General features: G+C 39.3%; 1 protein-coding gene and 1 pseudogene across 2 annotated transcripts in view; both read right to left on the bottom strand.

Annotated features, from left to right (window-relative positions):
* LOC118320891 overlaps positions 1-547 on the bottom strand; it is a 732-nt pseudogene extending 185 nt beyond the window's left edge.
* Positions 548-5,170: 4,623 nt separating this feature from the next.
* Positions 5,171-21,528, bottom strand: part of LOC118321019 (E3 SUMO-protein ligase PIAS1-like) — a 51,635-nt gene continuing 35,277 nt past the window's right edge. For both annotated transcript variants that reach the window (XM_035652191.1, XM_035652190.1), the window contains exons 3-13: positions 17,174-17,258; positions 16,931-17,069; positions 16,570-16,704; positions 14,774-14,879; positions 13,464-13,537; positions 13,061-13,221; positions 11,344-11,480; positions 10,753-10,975; positions 9,226-9,365; positions 8,245-8,285; positions 5,171-6,357 (exon numbers count right to left, since the gene is read on the bottom strand). In XM_035652191.1, the coding sequence (XP_035508084.1) occupies positions 5,992-6,357; positions 8,245-8,285; positions 9,226-9,365; positions 10,753-10,975; positions 11,344-11,480; positions 13,061-13,221; positions 13,464-13,537; positions 14,774-14,879; positions 16,570-16,704; positions 16,931-17,069; positions 17,174-17,258 (1,607 nt within the window). In that variant the 3' untranslated portion in view covers positions 5,171-5,991. The remainder of the gene's footprint in view (positions 6,358-8,244; positions 8,286-9,225; positions 9,366-10,752; positions 10,976-11,343; positions 11,481-13,060; positions 13,222-13,463; positions 13,538-14,773; positions 14,880-16,569; positions 16,705-16,930; positions 17,070-17,173; positions 17,259-21,528) is intronic.

Here is a 21,528-nt window from a genome sequence, read left to right on the forward strand (position 1 = left end):
TCGACGTCGGCGCAGTCGCCAGAGTCGCCAGTGTCCAAATAATTGCGCAAATCCACTTGGTGGAACAGGACTTCTGCACGGTTCTGTTCTTCAGAGCCGAGGCGACGGAGCAGTAGCGGGTCACACTCATGGCAGTAGAGGATGATTTTGCACATGGGCGTCTCCAAACGGCCAGGCTGAAGTCCAGCGCGCTGTCACAGCAGAAGGGCAGAGTGAGCACGAACTGCAGGGTCCGGTCACTGCCAAGTTGAGCACAAAGAAGTTCACCCTCGGACTTCTTCCTCTCTTGTTTGAAGCCGCTGATGAAGAAGAGGACCAGCAGGTTGCCCATCAGACCCGCAGCGCAGACTACAGAATACACCAGGCAGATGAGGAATCTCAGAATCGGGCTCCCGTCAGCTGTCACGTCGATATCCTCCAGGTTGCTGAAGCTGTCCATCTCAGTCAGAGACCTGTTCAAACAAACGCTTTCATTTCCCTCATTCATTGTTTCAGCAGCTCACGGACACTTCAAGATAATCTAACCAGAGAGAAGTCCATAAACAAGCTCAATGAAAACATGTCCAAACGCAGCTGAATCTTAAGAATGCCACATTAGTGACAAGTACGTGAAGCCATCCCGACTCCTCCGTCTGAATCCACCCCACCCCTCCTGTCATTTCCCCTCCTTTCTCCTCCAAGACGCATAATCATCCAACAGCATTGCTCTGACAGGATGAAAGGGATGGTGGGGTTGAGGTGTTCACTGGGTGTGATGCGTCCGTCGTTCTTGTGCGTTACGGAGGCTCCCCCGGACAGTGAAGCTTCCCCGTCACTTTTAATCCAGAAAAACAACATCCAGTTAATAATTTGAGATGTACATGTTAAGTATAGCTTGTGTCACAGCCAGGAAGACACCGGCTGGAGTTGACAAAGCGTGCGTAATTGGTTTTTGTACCATCACAGGAAGGGAAAAGTTAATCAAAGCGACTCTCTGTCGCCACCCAGTGTTCAATTCTAAGCAGAACATGCTTTAAAATAAAGGGAATAACACAAGAGAAATAACAGAATGCATTTTATTACATCTAAACTTTTCTACATAAACAGGTAACATTCAATAAGTAAACAATTTCTTCCAATGCAGGTAATAAATATTTTTTCACTTAGTATATTTGTACAAACTGACAAGGGTCTACTGTACACTGTCTTCTCCTCGCCCTCCTTGAAAAGCTTTTTTATGATTTTTCTCGGATTGGAGCCGTGAAACAGAAACCTGTGAATGTTTTAAGGCAGTGAGTGCAGATGTCGACTGACTTTGAGATTATTTCAGGTGTGTAAGACTCTTTATTGGCCACAGTCCTTTTTTTTTTTTTTTAATAATAGTACAGCTTTCATTTTCTAAAAAATATATAAATTAATTTATTCTCTTGCTCTGAATTGACACACAAAAAGCATACAAACGGACATCAAACACCCACGTTTGGATCTGAACTTTCAGGTTTCCATACAGACATATAATACACATTGTTGACTTTTCCCTTTTATCTAAGGTTGAGACATCATGACAACCAAAGTCTTGAGCTGCTTTGTCGAGGTTGCCTGTGGAGGGGGCACCCCGGTAGTTCACCGGGTGCAGCACATACCATGTCAAGTCCCTACCACAACGGCCCGGGTTCGAGTCTCGAGGCCATTTGCTGCATGTCATCCCCTTTCTCACCCCTTCTTTTCCTGTCTTTCTCTACTGTCCTATCAAAAGCGAAACACGAAAATAAAAAAAGGTTGCCTGTGGAGAGTAACTATTGAACTACTGATAACAGTGGCCTTATTCCATTCACTTTATTCTGTGCAGAAACTGGTTTTTGGCCCAGTTTCTGCACAGAAAACCAGCTAACACATAAGCTGCTGCAAAAATGCTGTAACTACACTACGCACTGGTTCGCACCTGTTTGTGACTGAAATTGGAGGCGGATTGAGATGGGAACAGTCCTGCGCTTCTCCATCACTGCATGCAATCTCACTTTTTCTATCAAAAAAGCCAATATGGTAGAGTGAAAGAAAGAAAACACAGCTCAATAATAATAATAATAATAATAATAATAATAACTTCCCCTTAGAAAACTAACAACTGTGAATTAGAGCTGTGGACACTTATATGAAAGAAGTCGGAGGGGAGGGGGATCTGACTGTTTGGTAATCCCATATAGACCCCCTCCCTCCCACCGGTATGTAGAGCACTTGAACAGAAACACATTCAACACGGTCTGCTCTCTCACTTCCTGTGCGTAATCTGCTGCAACGTGTCATGACAGGCGTGGGGAAGGAAAAAGTCGTTTAAATAAATTAAAAAGTGATCAAATGCTTTCATTAACTGTGACCACCGTATCAAGTATCCAAACACTGGTGATTAATATTCAAGATAACATGATGGAAACTAAAGGATCAACATCTTCATCAGTACAGCAACACGTCTTAATAAAGGTTCAAACACACATGTAATGTATAACGAATACATGAGCCATGATGTGTCATGAGTTTCTGTTGCTCACTATTAATAAATGATCAAGTCACTGTGGGTTTATATGATTACTTCACACTTCATGGCTCATCAGTTACTTTATACATTAATTACTATGGCAACAAATTAGCTGGAATCCGGTTACATACAGTATTACCGCTGTGAAACTCAAGCATCTCTAGGACGTCTACTTATTAACCAGCAGACAGAAAATAACCTTGTTTTCCGCTGTGTAAACCATGTTTCTTTAGCTAACTCGATGGGTTTTTAAGAGGTTTTATTTAGCTTAAGAAGTAGGAGACTTCTCAACTGACAAAAGGTATCAAGAAAATTCAAAACCACCAATTTTAGATGGTTTCTTTGGTCTCCTTTGGACAGGGATAGTGTGAACAGCACAAATCACATGGAATCTGATCAGTCATATCAGAATTCATGTGACTTTTATGTCTAGATCTACATTTATCATGCAGGTCACTTCAGGACTTTGACCTGATATCGGCCACATTTCACAAATAACGGCCAAAAATCAGAGCTGAGCGCTAAAGCTCGCTCTTTGAACGTAGTTTAAGAGTCTACAGCCATGTTAGAGACTGTGAGGCTGTACTTTGAATACAACTTTGAGCTAAATGCTAACATCAGGATGCTAACAGATGTTAAACAGGTACAATCATATTAGTTTAGCATGTCGGCATGCTAACATTTACTAATTATAACTAATTAATATATATACACTCTAGGGACGTGAATGTCTGCACAAAATGTAATGATAATCCATCTAATAGTTGATATTTTAGTTGTTTTATAAGGTTTTAGCCTTATACTTAGTACTGCCCTTTTTCTATATAACTGGATTCCAGCTAATTTGGTGGCATGTAAATGTATAATGTATGAAGTAGCTGTGAGTTAATCAGTAATTGATGACCCATTAATCATAATTTCTTAATAGTGAGCAACAGGAATTCATAATACATCCTGAATAAATTCACACATTAAATAATCATGAGTCATGCATGTATTAAGCAAGCATGTGCTTTGTGCCCTTATTAAAAGTGTTACCCATGTCAGCTCCCGAGAAAATACACACAGGCATTTCCAAGATCAATAACTACACGGTACCTTTTTGAGAAATAACAGAAAGAATAATAAAATGCATATTAAATAAAATCATATCACAACGGCTCCCGAGTGACAGTGACTCTCACACACTCACCCATGGAAATCAAACAATTTGTAAAAATATAATATATAGAAATAAGAATACAAAATAAATAAAATACTGCACAACACAGGAAATACACAAGACTTGTTTCCGGCAGTCGGTTTGAGAGCCGAAGGGTTGGTTCCCATGAGAAGAGCAGGGAATAAAGTTAAAGATGCCAAGAGAGAGCAAGGGTGGGAAGAAGGGATGGGGTCATTTTAGTCTCCCAGTTAGTTGCTGAAGGACAGGACAGGACAGGGGATGTCAGACGATGGGGTTTGCTGTCGGAAGTGATTATCTCATCGTGGTGGGGATAATGAGGCTTTGAAGTGAGCTGCCTGTCTCGGACGTCTGGAAGTGGAACATGAGGGGAGAGACGGATAAGAGGGGATTCTGGGAAAGTTTCAAGGACACACGGGCTGTAGGAGGGGGTGGGCTGACGGGGCAGGAGGGGTACTATGTTATGCATGTGACCAGACTGCAAACAACATCTCGTAATAAGTGAAATGGAAACAAAGACCCAGAAGTGTGTCCACTCTAAAAATTGCACAATACATTCATGAGCAAACTGTTTTCAGCTGAATGGCGACGATGTCGAGGTATTCCGAGACCTCTGCCGCATTTTGACACATCCACATCGTACGCCGACTAGCTCGTAGGGCTTTTAGGTTACAGACACGTCATGTATTTTTAAACAGGCTGGCTTTGTGCCCAGTCTAAGTTGGCCGGTTGACATCTCCCTCTTTCACTGTGGCACTAAACTGTCTGCTCACACTCTTCAATGTAGTTTCCCACAGATAACTCCCAAGATAACGCAAGTCAAGTCTTATAAAGAGATGGGACAGAGGTTTATGTGTGACCATTTCAGACATTCTTTTGAGTTTGGAAAAATTCCACCCTAAACACGCCATGAAGCACGCGCATAAACAGGCACTAGTTTAAACTTAGAGGCGTGTGTCTTTAAAATCCCCAATGCTGCTACAACAGCTTGATTCCTTTTTAACAGTCACAAAAAGATGAAACTGAGAAGACAAGAGACAAAAGCGCACAGTTTGAGTGTCTGAATAACCACCAGCTGAAACCGGAGAAGTGGACACGTGACTGACAACGCTGTGGCACACAGATTCAACTGCACTCTGATTACTGTGATAATTTTCATAGGTACTGTGTTTTTTTTGGCATTGCGCAAAAAATAAAAAACAAAAGGAACTCTTCCAACTCAAAACTCTTAATTGGCAAATATAAATAGTCTACAAATCTCCATTTCTAAATGCTGTATACCGGCAGAGTCTTTGTAAGGAGTTGGAAATTAAGGAGTGAAAATGAAAAACCAGAAATGGCTACTTTCCACCTACACACTCCCCACAGCATTAACCTGAAGGTCAAAGGGAATGCATGTATATATATATATATTTATATTATTAGTATACATAATCATTATATACATATACATAGACATATTATATATATATATATATTCATAACAGTTTAAATATCATACATAACTTAAAAGCATTATAAAATTATTAGTACATGAATAAACTGTAAATTCAGTGTCTGAAAAGTTCTTGTCATTGGATAGAGAAATAATACACCATGAATTAAAAAATGAGCTTGAGCAAGAGATAAAGATAAAAAGAGAGAGCGATAGAATGTCTATAAGAAAGTCTATATTGAAATGAAAATGGAAATTTTAAGCAAGTTAGAGCTAAAAGAGAAGAGAAAAGGATAACCACATGGCAACAGGCATATGTATAAGCTTTTCTGAGAAAAACCCCCGAAACAACCTCCAGTCCTCCACTTAAAAACAGCGATTGAAGCAGCTCACTAGACTGAAAATGTCCCGATTTAACATACAAAAGTAAAAGAGGAAAATATATTTTGTTCTCTGTACACGGTGCCACTCTTTATTTTTGTAAAAAAAAAAAAGAGCCTTCCTCCTTTGTGTTTTTGCTCAGGTAGCGTCTTTGCTGTTTGTGCCGGGTTGGTACCAGTCTAACAGTAACGTGGGTTCATATGCTGGACAGGTTTCTGATCTGAAGTCAGTATACCAACACAATGCCCACAGCTGACCCCTTTTAAGTGATGACTTAGTACTGTTCTCAAGTCAGTCTGGTGAAGGGAACCATCATAATATTAGTGCTCTTCTTGAGGCAGTCTTGTCATTACGACTCCACCAACTTTTTTGTTTGATGACTTGGGCCCAGTCTAGTTTCTGGATCAAAACTTTACCCTGCAGCCAAATAGTTTGTTACTGGATCATAGCTGGACCCAAAGTATAGTTTCGGCTCTTCTTTAGTCAGTCCAACGATATGATGTCAGGTATCCCGCCATATATAGCTGCCACTGCTGCTTCAGCGCTGCTCCGGCTGGCCACCACACCAGGGTGTGTGTGTGAGGAGTGTGAGCCTGAGTGTGAGGACGAGTGCGTGGAGTGAGTGTCACGGAGGCTGCTGGATGAGACCAGGCTGCTGGTGCTGCCCGAGTTGCTCGCCCCGTTGGTCGGCGCGGTCAGCGAAGTGGCCGAGGAGGCTCCCGATTGGTCGAGGAACAGCTGGGAGGAAGAGGAGGAGGAGGTGCTGTAGGGCAGGAAGCGGTTGAGAAGCAGCTCGTGGTCGTCTGAGGCTGAAGCGGCGGCCGCTGCTGCCATCACCATGTTGTAATGCTGAACCGTGGGAGAAACAGGAAGTGTTAGTCTGGTGTGAGTTCACATTTAGAGGCTGCTAAAGTCACCACTGAAATCAGGGCTCAACGTTAATGTTTTTTTTCTCACTTACCCTAACCCTCACTTACAAGTGGGTCAGAAATCTACTTGCCCCTTTACAAACTGTTTTCTTAATTAGCAGCTTTCAAATAACAACAAAGACCGTCTTAGCTGCCATGCAAGCGAAGTGCTGTCGGCTCTTGTTATTGCCCTCCAGCGACATATATTTCAGAAACTTGATGTGCCTTTGAAAACCCCTTTGCGCACATCCTCTAATGCCACCCAACTGAACTCCAGCTTCCAGGATAATTAAAATGTTGCTTGCACTACAGCTCATAAACTTTGTCTTTATCGGCCGCCATTTTCTAGCGAGTGCCCGATCGGTACTCTTCATGTGCCACTCTCAACAGAGATGAGAAGGACGCGAGATGGCTCACTCTTTAGCTACTCCCAGCTTTGCAAAAGGTGTTCCATTCTTGTTTATTATTGCTAGATTTAGAAGAACAAAAAATCATTTTACTTGTCCCGGACAAGTGGGAAGCTCCCATTGTTGAGTCCTGCTAAAAGTGCTCCTGACTGGCTGAGACTGGAGAACTCCTGTAATTAAGCAGCGTGAATGTTTTTAGTTCAAGAGTGGTTCATTAAGCATTTTTCATTAAGCATGCACTAAAAGCAGCTCTTAAGGCTGGGAGAAGTTAGAGGCACTCACTAAAAGTCTGCCTGTAGCTGCTGCAGGTAATGAGCCTGACTGCGCCAGAGTTTTATAAAAAATACAACATTAATGAACTTTTAAAAGCATATTATGATGCTGGGTGAGTTAATAAGGGTCTACTATGCTCAGTAATAAATCAATCATTACTCAATAATGTCTAGTGGTATCCAGCTGTGCAGGTAGTTTTGATTTCTGCCTCCATTCCTTAGTGGCTAAGCTCTGCTTACCGTATTAGAAAAGCAAAAATAAATGTAATTGCTGTTGAATTTAATTTGAAATAACAGAAATCAAACGGCGGAGAATGAAAGACGAGTGTATCAAAAATAAAGAGATGTCTGTGTTTATGTCTGACTGCCTCAGAGAATTCAACCCACCAGTAACTGTGGGGCGTAAACCATCATTTGTCAAATGACTTGCTTTTATGTGTCCTTAAATAGCTTGTGGAGGCATAAACAGACACAGGAAGGATGACATTTAGTGCTCACTAGTACACACAGAGAAAGGTACACTGCGAACCTGCAGGTTATGTGACATTTTACAAGCAATTCCACCAAATATCAAGTTTTTAAAATAGGTTTTTTAAAATTCTTAAGCTTTAATCACTGTTCTATTTACTGACATTTGTCATAGAGGAACACTAAGTGCAGGGCTTTCGCTTTGTTTGTTTTTTAGTAAGCACAATTATATCTTATGGTTACAGTCAGAGCCCTTGTATTATTTTAAAATTAGCTTCTTACGGCCCACATGCTAAATCTAGTCCACAAGAGGGTGCTGGGTGGCCCTCTGACCATTTTCTGATTCACAATAAAAATGATTTGATTCACATATTTTCACTTTCTGGGATTTTGTTTTTGTTTCTTTAAACCAATGACTACATGTTCAATGATGAGAAGATGCCTATTAGTGATCTGACCTGTGACTGGATTGGCCTCTTGGCAAGGATGAGTCGAGACAATTCAGTGAAAAATGATCAGATGAATTTGCCTTTATTTTGCTACCTCATACTAATAAACTAAACCACTGTGTTTAATTTGCAAAATGATAATTGCTTGTTATTAACCGACCATTAGCCTCCTCTCATTTTACAAAAGTGTTCCTGAGCTCCACATAACGTGATGCACTGTTACTGTACGTACCTGATGATTGTCACCTTGAAGGAAAGAGAAGAAGTTCAACTCTGAAAATCAAGTACAGGCAGAGTCAAGAGTGAATATATGTATGTTTTAATAAAAGCCAAAGGCATATTATATATATTGTATCCACACATTTCATAAAAACTAGTATTAGACCTTTATAAAAAGAAACTAAATGAAAATAAAATTCAGTTGTCATTCTCAAGGTCCGTCTACACCAAGAACTTTAACTCTAACTATAAATACTATAAATATATATTTTACTTCTTTTATTAACTTTCAGAGCAATTTGATGAACATTTTGGTATACAACTTATAACATGCTTTTAGGCTGTAAATCACAAATAGAAAAACATCATTTTACCTGAGCCTAACTGTCAAACTGTCTTTAGTGCTTATAGGGTCTCTGAAGTCCGAACTGATTTCCTCTTTTTTTTTTTTAACCACAGTATGAATAAAAGTTTGTCGTCAGAAGATGACAACTCTCGTTGTTTCTCCCAACTCATCTTGTCTTTGAGGAACTTTGTGAATCCAGATACTTTTCTATTTGTTTCTATGTGCAACGTACAGCAGTAACAGCTCATCAATATACATTTTCCTATTAACTGTTTACACAACATTATCATTCATCAGTGTTGATGCTCATCATTATCGTTATTGTTCTTGGTGTGGACGGCCCTTAAGACAGCCATTTTATATATATATCAATTCTGCCTGACACAGTATTTTAAGTTAAGATAAGATAAAATGTTCCATTAATTATTGGGGAAATTAAAAAAAAAAAAAAAAAGTATATGTTCAGTACTATTTGAAATAAAGTTAGGAGAGTTTGACTACCATCAGTTTAAAAATGGAATCTAAAATTAAATACAGTTCTGTTTAAATACATGTGTTATATGTCACTTGTAATCTGTTGTTTTTAAGCAGTGAACTCACTCCCATGAATATTTCCAACTCTTCTCGCGTCTGTGTGTTTGTCATTACCTGACAGATCGTTGGGGGTGTGGTAGTAGGGTCTATAGTCCTGGATAAGTGGGGGGACAGGAGGGATGTAGCTGGTGTCCACGGCTGGCATGCTGGGAGTACGGCTCACAGGAGAGGCCTGGTGGTGTAGGTTCAACACTCTGAAGGCAGATACAGAGGAAGAGGTTTAGATATGAAGAAGTAAAAGAGGCCAGTTTATTTATAATTACTGCAGGCGTTTATTTCATGTCATATTCATCGGGGTAAGGCACACGGCGTACTGTCGCCTCTGCTGACCCCGAAACAAAAACCTCTGAACAAAAACAGCCAAAGGATTCATTAAAGTCAAACGAAGCGGCAGTTTCTACCCATAATGAATTTTAATTTGACAGAAAATGTAGCTGTTAAATGTTTCAGTGAGTTCGATTCAAATCTTTTGTAGAAAGTGCAAGGCTCTGCTGGTTACAGAAATGTTTCTCTCCACTTTGTATTCCCTTTTCAGTCTTTTCTTTCAACAATATCCTCATCTTCGCGGATCGTGTCATAAGCATGGATTATGCTAGAACACCTGTTTCAATTATTTCAGAAATCATGTTTTATCCGTCATGTTGCCATGAAGAACAGCTCTAAATACTATGATACCCATTAGCCTCAGCTGCCTTTGCCATGGAGAAGAATAAAGTCAGAGGCACAAATCAGAGGAGTAGCAAATTTAAAACACTTTCTTAACAAAATGTGGTGCCTTAGCTGCAGAATTCAACCAAAGTTCACAAAACACCAAGATTAAAAGTTAACTAATTTAAGCTACAGATTAAAAGTTTTCTCAAAAGCACAATCTTTGGCTTCCATCAACGGCGCACGTGACAGAATTGTGACTGTAAAGGTGATTGGATCTGGAGTCATAGTTAACTTCCACAAAGTTTTTATTCAAACAAGCTCGTACCTTCGACTTTTTAGAAGAACTCCAACTGTGAGTCACATTTTCTTTGACAAAATTAAAGGTCCAGTGTGTAAGGTTAAGTGGCATCTAGTGGTGTCATTGCAGATTGCAACTCCCTGCCTTCACCCTCCCCTTCCAAGCACAAAGGAGAATCTATGGTGGTTCGAAACGACTCCATACAAGAGGACCCGTTCCCTCTATAAAACGCTCATTCTAAGGCAACAAAGATTCTTACTTTCCGGTGATTATACACTAATAAAAACATACCTACGAATATTATATTAAATTTTTGCCAATGGATCCTCCTAAATGTTACACACTGGACCTTTAACTGAAAGTAAACCAACCAACCTATTACTAGATCAATACATCAGTTTTAACTAAAGGAGTGATGACACAAAGCTTTCTCTCAGCACTCTGAGCTACCTACTGTGCTGATGAGAAATGGTAAAAGAAACTTGTGAGTTCAAGTGCAAAATTTCATCAGTCATTTAACATCTAGAAACTTAACTACCTGTGTGAGAAGCTAAACTGAGCCTCATTACCACATTTAATGAAACACAAACTGCGTGCGGAGATAAAATCACAGTGTGGAATGTGTGTCTGACCCTTTGTTGATGACAGGCGGCGAGGTCGGGGACATAGAGGGACACGCTCTTTTAGGTGGAGGAGGCAGTGGTGGCGCCGGCGGAGGCGAATCTTGTCCTTCGTCCTCTGAGGAGCTGTCCAGTGTCAAGTCGATCACCTCCACTTTCTTGCTGTTGCTGCTGTCGCCGTGGCTGGACGACGAGGAGCTCCGCTGGTCTGAACCTGCAGACGTCCGACATGAACCTGGAGAGCAGCAGGAACGTATTAGTTTGTGTTTGTGTGGTCGTTTTTATGGTTTTCTGAGACAGCAAAGTAAAAAAAAAACATGCTGTGAGTGAACTAAGATGCACACATACACATTCCCCCTGCCCTCATGTGAAATACAGTATGTTTGTTACTATGGAGACAGGCAGTTTATTCAGTGCCATTGAGATTGATGTCTTACCACATTAAAACTGACAATGCATAAACAGAGAGGGGAGGGGATCTCTCTTTTCTTACCCCGTCTCTTTAATCCTAATTTAATTACTTCCAGTCTTCTCTCACTGCCTTCATGTAGAAGCAACCTTTTTTACCCCAACCCCATCCCCCATTCATCCCTCATGTCTCACCATCCAGCCCGTTGTTATAAGAGGCAGAGGAGACCTCCTGCACTTCCTTCTTAGACCTCATCGGGGCCCAGCTGCCATCCTCCTTGAACTGGATCTCGTCACAGTCCATGCAGCTGTTGAGGATCTCCACGAAAAGCCTGAGAACAAACATAAACGTCATGCACAAACCCAGTCCAAGAAAAAGTACACAAACACACACCAGAAATCGGTAGTTTCTAAACAAAGGTTTAATGGAAAAGACCCTCCACTTTAAATGAATTAAAGACAAGAAATCTACTCTAAACAGGCTAACATCAACACTGTGCTGTAAAGGTCGGTCTACTCAGAACACTTTACTGAGTTTAAGGAATACTCATTGAAATCATCAAATTAATCTTTTAATGTTATTACAAGGTAGGTTTATGAACATTTTGGACACATTTTTAAGTGACCCACAGTTTCTACTGTGAATTCAAGTTCACTATAGCTGCTGTCCTCCCCAAAGAAGCAAGCTATTCAGAGCCACCTTCAATCCTACAGGATGCTCATGAATTAGATTTACAGTCCTTTAAAATGCTACATATGATGATTTGAAATGAGTGTATATAAGTCACAATGTATCAGACAGGTTTAGTATTTTCTTACAAAACACAAAATGTTTAAAAGTGAAAGACAGTGGTCAGTTTAGATCAGTGGTTCCCAACCTTTTTCTTAACGACTCCCTTTTCTATCACTGCGTAAACTGATGAGCCCTGATAAAGTGACATATTTTCATATGTCAATAACAGTACTGATTAGAATAACAAATAAACTGTACAATGAACCCAGATAGTATAGTAGTAATAACTGCGGGACAAGTCAAATTTTCTGTAAATATTACAGCAGAGAGGAGTTTACTTTATATTTATGTACTTTTAACTACTTAACATTTTAACAATCATACAGACTTAACAGGCTTTTTTTTGTTGTTGACAAATTCAGTGTTTTATTCTCATTGTTCTATTTGCTCTTTGGTTATTTTAGGTTTTCTAATGCAGGCTGCTCATAAGAGAGTGAAGGCTCTGTGAATATAGTTTGTTTTCAAGTTTGGATCTTAAATCATAATCTAAACCTTAAAAAACCTTCAAATAACAATTTCATTTCATTTTCTTCACAGAAATGAAGTATGTTTTACACCCCTTAGAATCAAGAAGGCTTTGGCGACCCCTAGTGGGGGTACCGGCCCTCACTTTGGGAACCACTGGTTTAGATCATGAAGTATAACAGCTGTAAAACTGTAAAAACTGCAGACAAAGAAGACTGTGGAAGACTGCAACATGTAACAAGTAGAAATTGTTTTCCAGGGTCAAGAATTAAGTTTTATGCTCAACAGCTATTCCTCCATCTCTGGTTGCTCAACAAAGTTAAAGGTATAGTTTGATATTTTGAGAAATAAGCTCATTTGCTTTCTTACCACAAGTTAGATGTCTGTGAATATGAAGCTACAGCCATCCGCTGGTTAGCTTAGCTTAGCATAAAGCCTGGATACAGGGAGAAACAGCTAGCCTAGCTCTGTTCTAAGGTAACAAAATCCACCTACCAGCACCTCTTATAGCTCAATAACGAACACTTTATATAAAAAAAAAATTATTTATGGTGTTTTTGGATTTAATGTTTTGAGATTTAGTTTGAACATTCAGTTTTAACACAATTTCCTGGCAGGTCGTAAAATGGGGAGACGGGGAGTTGGGGGACTTACCCGTCGATGATGAGGTGCTCATAGGGAGCCTTCTTGTCACAGACAGGACACACCCAGGTGGGCTTCTTCTCATTCATCTGGATATAGAGCGTGGCGTCAAAGCACTGCAGGTGGGAGCATGTCAGCGCCCGGCATGGGATCATCAGCCGCATCTTCCCCAGCTGCACAGTGTGCACACACACGTAGAGTAAGGGCGGTATACGGGACGCAAAAATATTACAAACATGCCAAACCCACATGAAAAACACACATGATAGGGGTTGAGAAGACAATTTGACAGGTGGATTGTGTACACAACCTGAAGTTAAGGGCATATGGACATGTTCTAACTCATACAAAGATAAGACATGACTGAATCTCTAAACACTGCGTAAAATACATGAAGAACGTGAAGCATGTTTACCGGGCATAGCAGTGACACTCGAAGGCTGGTCGTGGCTATTTCACTGTCTGGGTCCGCTGTTAGCTTCTCTTTGACTGCAGAAGAGAAGTTAAACACACACACACACACACACACACACACAAGTGAGAACCAAAGAGAATGACTTATTGTTACAACCATGTTCAGTTTCCCATTTCAGACTCTTTTCTTACTCATATTCAAGAGCTGTTCAAGTGGTGAGGGGCAAGGTTATTATAGTCAACTAAAACTAAACTAAAAACTAAAATTAGGTGTTAAAAACATTTTAGTTAACTGAAATAAAAATTTGAATCTAGAAAAAAAACTAAATTAACTAAAATAAAATAAAAAATACAAGCATGAGGAGGTATTGGTGCATGCTGTTTATTGAGCCTTGAATATCTACATGACTGTGAGTCAATGTATTTGTATTGTAATACCAATTCTGAACGTCTTACATCTTGCCCCTGACAAATAACCCTTATTATAATAAAAAGAAACTAACTACTAAACTACGAAACTAATACAGTTTCTGGTGTGGGGCTGAGCCCTTTGTGTCTGAATCTTCTTAAATCACTTCCCAGAACAGTATAAAAATATTTACAGATAGATATATACAATTGTGTGACTCATACAGAATTACTTCCTCATCTGGAATTGGAAACAATTGGGCAATCTGAATGGGGGGACATTTTTTTAATCAAGAAAGTACAATAGGTGTGTGTTGGGAAACTAAAGCAGGACTTCCCTGCTTATAATAGAGTTTCAAATCTTGCTACACACAAGTATACCAGAATATGTTATTAAATTTCTCACTAAGATAAGAAGTTATGGAGTAAAAAACTCATCTCACCACCAGTTTCTTCAATTTTGCTCATCAAACAAACAAGATATCACATCCAATATACACTTATATATTAGAAAAAGAAGTCAAATCATGAAACTTACACGCATATTTTACAACACTATCCTTATAAAACCATATGTTGGCCAGCTAATATCTGAGTTGGACTCAAATAAAAACACTATCCTTATAAAGTTCTCTTCATAGCCAAACAAATCCCTCAACTCAGGCCATCATAATAATCCAACAACGCTCTTGTTTCTTCTCAAATTGAAAATCAGTGTGTGAAATTCATTGATTGGATAATTTTTATTTGAGTTAACATGGAGCCAGAGATTGTTCTGGTCCTAGTTAGTGGCCTGTCATGACTCAAAACAAATGAAGTTAAATGTGGATCAGTCATCAGCTTAATAAGGTCAACATTTGTCCTGATACCAATCCAGCATATCGGATCTCTCACGGTCCTTACTGAGTGCTCTGGAGTGGTCTGGGTTTCTGATGCCTTTTGCCCGTAGTCTCTGTAACAGCACTGTGGACGACTGCTGCTTTACCAAGTACACTGCCATGGAGTAACTCTGTGGACACACACACACAAATGGATACGATGTAATAATTTGCAAAGTGGTACTTTAAATTCAATATAGAGACATTGTTTTTCCTACCAGAGACAGAGTTCTGGGCACTTACAGAAAATGTCCTTGAACTCAAGTTAACTTCAGAAAAAAAGATGTTTTCTAACATGAAGTCGATCCTACTGCTCTGAGACAAACGTATCATCAGCCATGTGTAAGGAAGAATGGGGAAAAGGAAGAACTTGTGCACTGTACTCTGACGTTTAAGGCCAGTTTATACTTGAGATAGTTAATATACTGCCCTCTACTGTCTGTCTGCAGAACAGCAAGCTCCACCCAACTCAGTAAAGGACAACATATGCAAAGATACAAGGTATTTAATTGTCATTTTACAATGCAGGGCTGCATAATGAAATTCAGGGCGTAGTTCCCTTTATGTTACACGCATATTTATAAGAATTATAAACAGTACAAATTATAAATAAGTCATTAAAAAATTCTTTTACATAATGGAGTGCTGAGGATGAATTAAACAGCCCCACAGCCTGAGATAATAGACTATTTTCGGTCAAATTCACAGATTTGGTTAAAAATGTTTAATAAAAAGGGGATTTTGTCAATATCTGCACCATCGGCCTTCACTCAGCATGCATTCTGACCATACAAGGTAATATATGTGGGCCTTCCCAGAAGTCGTGGTTTTACTCTTCCTCACTTTGCTACTTATTAAATGCTCATGTGTAAGATTTGTGGCTCTGAGAACTCAACACCAGTGGCCAGAAATCCCACTTCCTGCTTTTAAAAAACTGCTTCTCACGCACATGCATGTGGTGAACACACACGCAACCATTTTATCACACAAGTACTGTAGGCAAGAAGGCTCAATGCTGAATTTAAAGCTACTGTGTATAATGGAAGTCTTCTTTAAGTCTTCTGTTCTGTCACATTTTCAGAACATTTCCCTGTTGCGGTGTCTGTCTCATCCACGTGAATACAATAACCTCAAGAACATGATAATTCTCCATACGCAGCGCCCGATCCAATCAGATTTTGAAACTTGTTGCATAAATCGGCATAATAACCAGGATTAAAAAAAAAAAAAACATTTCCAAGAACTCTGCAAGTACTTCTTTAAGACGAAGAGTTTGTATTTAAATTAACCATGGATTATATAAAGGTGAGTATGTGCAGACAGAAATGTAAAAAAGTACAAAAAAAAAAGCCCATTATAAGTCACCAAACCCCAAAGTGACATCTGACTTTATTTATTCGGTCTCTATAAAAAGGACAAGGAACAGAAAAAAGCAAGCAAATCTTTAGATTTTACATTTGCTGATAAAAAGCAAATAATATTACTTGATAATTGACTTAATCGCTTATCAAAGCTGTCACCGATTATTAGAGTTGTTCCAAAACCAAAATCCCTCCAATGCTTTCTAAATCATTGGGTACGCACCGATCCGATACCATGTATTTTATTAGCTTTGAAACAGAACCCTGCTTCTTCCTAGCAGTGTCTGGTTCACCATTTTCACCATTTCTCTGAGTCTGACAATGGGTTTAACCTCAGCCAGGCCACACAACAATGATAGCAATCATACAGGCTATATATATGTGTTCAGAGAAAAAAATGGTATCAGGATTATCAAAATTGGCAGTTTAAGAGTCTCTTGTTAGAGACTGTGGTCCTTACCCGTCCGATCTCAGCGGTCCACGACACCACAATGGTATTGGGGACTGTGGTGGACAATCTGACCAGTGAGGTAATGTTGATGGGCCGGCTGGGCCTCTTGGGCTCTACGCCGTTTTTGGTTGGAGGAAGATAACCCTAGATGAAAGACATGAATATTAGAAAGAAAAAGGAGACAAAATTGGCCCTTTTGTTGTGAATATTATGAAGTTAAATTCTAATACTCAACAAGAAAATGTCTTTTACACTAACACGAGGGACAAGGCAAAGAAGGTGAAATAAAAAAGCCTGTTGCTCTTCAGATGTGAGTGTCAGAACAGAGATGTTTTGCAGGTTGTTATGTGGTTAAATCAGAGCTCTTTACCGGAAGGTTACATGGCTTCCCGTTGACTTTCACACACAGATTGGGTGGAAAATGGTCTTCCTGAGGACAGCTCGTCTCCGACAGGCAAAACCGCAACTGAACTTGAACTGAGAAGTCACATTTGGTCCCCGAGATGTCCCTTTGAGCACAGAAACAAATTCATCACCACACATCTGTAGAGAACATGTACGTTTATGAATTATTTATCAGCATCTTGCAGTGACAGAGTGGTGTTCATCTTACATGGAGCTGCTGATCTGCTGGACTTGCTGTGGCGTTAATGCAAAGGCGAAACACGTCTCCTGAAATCGCTGGCTGTTGTCTGATGCTGCAGAGACAGAGACAGACAGAAAGGAGAGACACTTAACAACCACGTTGTAACATACACTGAGTTTTTAAACACATTGTTGGCCAATTATAAAAAATATCAGTGACCCCAAGACAGTGAGATAAGGAAGACCAAACCTTTGCAAATAAGACCAATCAGTAAATCACTGTTTTAATCTACAGATGAAGGAAAAACTAAGAAAAAAGGTGAAGAACTGTGTGCACAGCAATGTATCAGTGGGTGTCTCCTGCATACACAGCATTATTGGGTAAACCTTGTAAGCATGAAATTAGCAAATGCTGAAGAACACCTGGATGTCAAAACCAGACCATCTCACACAGAGGTGAAGGAGAAGAAAATGTGTGTGTGTGTGTGTGTGTGTGTGCTCTATTTATAGGCCCACTGAGAGGTGCTGGAAATAACTGGTGCTACTAACCTAGCCTTCATTAAAGAGACAGCAGGATTGCAAAGGCAAGAAAAGTTTTTGTGTCTATGTTAGAAGGAGGTTAACGTGAAACAAGGAGCTGTAAGGGCTTTAACCTGTGTTTGGTATTTGTACTTACAGGAATACTGCAACACTTTGGGAAATATACTTATTCAATTTCTTTCTGAGAGTTCGATGAAAAGGTCGATACCACTCTCATGTAAGTGTTCAGTATGAAGCTAGAGGTGGGAGTCCATTAGTTCAGCTTAGCATAGAGACTGGAATCAAAGGGAAACAGCTAGCCTGGGTCTGTCCAAATGAAATAAAACATACACATTAGAACTGCTAAAAATCACTTATTAACATGCATCTTTGCAGGTTTGCAATTAATTTGTAGTTTAAGGTTGAGTTACATGGTGGAACTATTTAGCAGTTTATTCATTTTATTCTTTTTTGGTCAATAACGAACCTCTAAAAAAATCAACAGGTCTTTATCAGCTCATACAGTATTAATGGTTTCAGTTTTCTCTCATTTTAGCAAGATAGTAGGCATAATAAGGAGGTAAAGACTGCACATGGAGTCTCACTTTATTGACAAATTTGTGCCTATTTATTCACTAACAATAATGTGTGTGACAAACAAACTCTTCTGGAAATCTTTATTACAAGAGTGCTCCATACACCAGTGGCTAAGTGTTACAGACCAGTGTAACCAGTGTAAAAACACTGGAGTGCTCCCTTTGTGTGTGCATGCCAGATTCTGTGAAACATAATTGCTGAATCTCAGTGGGAATCTTTTGGCCTGAAGGCTGTGTAAGTGAGGGGGGAAGATGAGTTACAGAATTACCTATCATGAATCATGATTGTTGCTTTAATTACTTAAAATAATGTTGAACTGTCAGTGAGTGACAGCTTCAAACACATGCAGAGAATCTGACACACACACACACACTCAGCAGGATGAAGTACATGGAGGTAATTTCTTTCCATGTAGGGCGTTGAGGGGGACAAAGTCTACAGCTCCTGTGGATGATTACTGGACCAATCATGTTTCTCCTCTCATCAGCCTTTCAAACAGCCATTAATTTTCTCAGTAATGAGCCATCTTACCACCCACATGGTATATAATTTGTATGACATATATTTATTGTATGTTTCCGTTTTTGCATCTTTTGAGCGGCAGCCTGTGCACTGCAGAACAAAATCATACGCACCAAGTGTGCTTTCGAACAACAGTCTTCCTCTTCTCCGAGCACACAGGCTATAAATAGAAAGTGCTCTCTCACTCTCTCTCACTCTGTCCTCTCTCTCACTCCCCCCCCATCTCTCCATCGCTCTATAACTCACTCTCTCTCTCTGGCAATGGATTTGTTTCTGGTGTTTCAATGTGTGTGGTTAGGAGAGATATGAGAAGGGTTGAAATGAGCTTTGATTGATGTCTTCCTCTCTCTCTCACTCACACACACACTTACTTTTACCCCACCACACACACACACACACACGCACACACACACACACACACACAACTCCCATAGTGGCTTTGTTTAACTCTAGTGATTTAAAGATGCTTACACAGTGTTTGACATCAACTTTAGGATGTTTTTATTTGTCTGACGCATTGTGGTACTAAAACTAAGAGACTATAATACTTGCATGGTCCTGACAGAGAAGTCTGGAGTATTGAAAAATGTCAAGTACTGAAACGTGGCTCATAGAGGGTCTAATTTAAATAATTATTCAGTCTAATTTATACTGTATTTAATTTAAGTTAAGTTCTTGTATGGCTGCTTATGTTAGAAAACATCTAAATGAATAGTTTAACATTTTGGGAAATTCACTTTTAAATATGAAACTGCAGCCAGCACCTGATTATCTTAGCTTAGCATAAAGACTGGAGAGGGGGAAACGGCTAGCCTGTCTGAAGGTAATCTGCCTACCCAGCTGCTCTAAAGCTCATTAATTAACACGTTAGATCTTGCTGGTTTAATCCTCACAAAAACTGCTATGTAAAAACGTCAGGTGGCGATTTTACAGTGGGTTTTAAATATATAATGTAGAGTTTGGGGTTTTTTGGGGGGCCCTTTCCCCTTTAAATTTTTAAACTGCTGCACAAAGCAAAACATTTTTGTTTTTACTACAATTATTATTTAAACTTTGATCATTTTATAAATGTATGCCTAATCTGAATAAACTATGCACAGTTGAGAGTTCAGGAACAAGAAGAAGTACAATGCAAATTTCTGTTCTTTAAATCCGGGGTTTACAGTACTCATCAGGATATATCAAACATCAATCAGCTGAGACAGAAACTCAATAGTTGAGGAATTGAGTCATTATGAAGAATGAAGTTAACTACATCACATACAGAATGTAATTTCAATAAATGAAGTCTCTATTTAACTTCACTGACAGAGGACACAAAATTAATGACGCTATGAGCAGAATTGTAATTACTGTTATTAAGCACATTTCTGCCACTGCATGTAATCTTATTTCTGCTTAGTGGTGCTTATTAGAATATGAACATTAATAAATCAATGGGACATTAATTTTGAGGGTAATTACAATAAACAAATAAGAGCTTCTATCAGTGCAAATCTCCAGGAGGAGTTTGCTGTGACTAAAGACTTCACTCTGTGGTTTAAGGTGCAGTCATCAGAGGAGAAGAGAACGGTTCAGGTGACTTTTTGTGAGCGGATATTACAGAGCTCATGGAAAAGCTTCTTTCCAAGTTGTCTTGAAGAAAATAGACTTGAAGTTTAAATAATCACATGGTCCTTTGTAGTTTGTAATGGACCGTGTGCTTGACGTCAAGCTTTAAAATCAGTCCGACTGTTATGAAACCATGCCTTAACAGCCAGGAATTATGTTTAACGTGTTCTCAAGGAGCAATGAGCGCATACAGAGAGAGAGAGAGCCGTGGTGAAGCGACTGTATAGCACACTCTCGGTCCTTTGTGGTACACAGTTCGAGACCTCTGCCGTACCAGCCGCTATGCTTGACATTGTTTTATAATGTGAAATGTATGTGTTGGAAAGACAGATGGTGGGAAGAGTGACAGATGAGAAACTGACCTTCAATGGGTTGCTGTTTACAGTGAAGAGGAAATAAACCAAGGAGACCTAAAACATACAGTCAGTTGGCATTTTTATTAGCTATGGTATATAAAACTATACTGAGAGGTACTTCTAATATTTATAAAGCTGTTTTAGACTGAATACTACAACCTTTATGATATGAAGGTAGGATTTATTTCTGTTAGACTGGTAAGTTTTAGCTAAACTGGCCACTGAGTATACATTAGTGCGGGACAATTTACCAGATGAACCAGTGTACCGATTTAAATTCCTTTTATGATATTAATTTTTCATATATTTGAGAAAGATCACTTTAAATAATTAAATACTTTGAGTATTTAATTATTTCAATTATTTCAATAGTCAGTTTATCAGAAGTCACAACAAATATTGCAAATTCAACCAATCCCTGTGAATTCTGCGTGACTTTGCAATTTCGTCCCGCCTCTACAACTTTTCTGCAAATACCGCCATTATGTAGTTTCCAGAGAGTTTCACCAATCATAGCAGTACCCGTACCTCAACCAAAGCAATTTGGTCACATGGGGAGGAAGGTGACTAAACAGTTGTCATTTACATTTTGAGGTCTAATTAAAAGAGAAAAAGCCCTGTGAGATAAAATAGAGACTTTGCACTTTTTTTGCTCAAGTTTAAATTAGATTAATATCACAGTTTGGTCACGTCATATCTAAAAGCACTTGTTACATTACAGAGAAATATTTCTCTGAAACCCAACTATGAAATGTATTATCAATTCAATTCAATTCAA

The sequence above is a fragment of the Morone saxatilis genome, unplaced genomic scaffold (assembly GCF_004916995.1).
Source record: "Morone saxatilis isolate NCDOM2014 unplaced genomic scaffold, NCSU_SB_2.0 Contig11, whole genome shotgun sequence".
NCBI classification, from domain to species: Eukaryota; Metazoa; Chordata; class Actinopteri; family Moronidae; genus Morone; species Morone saxatilis.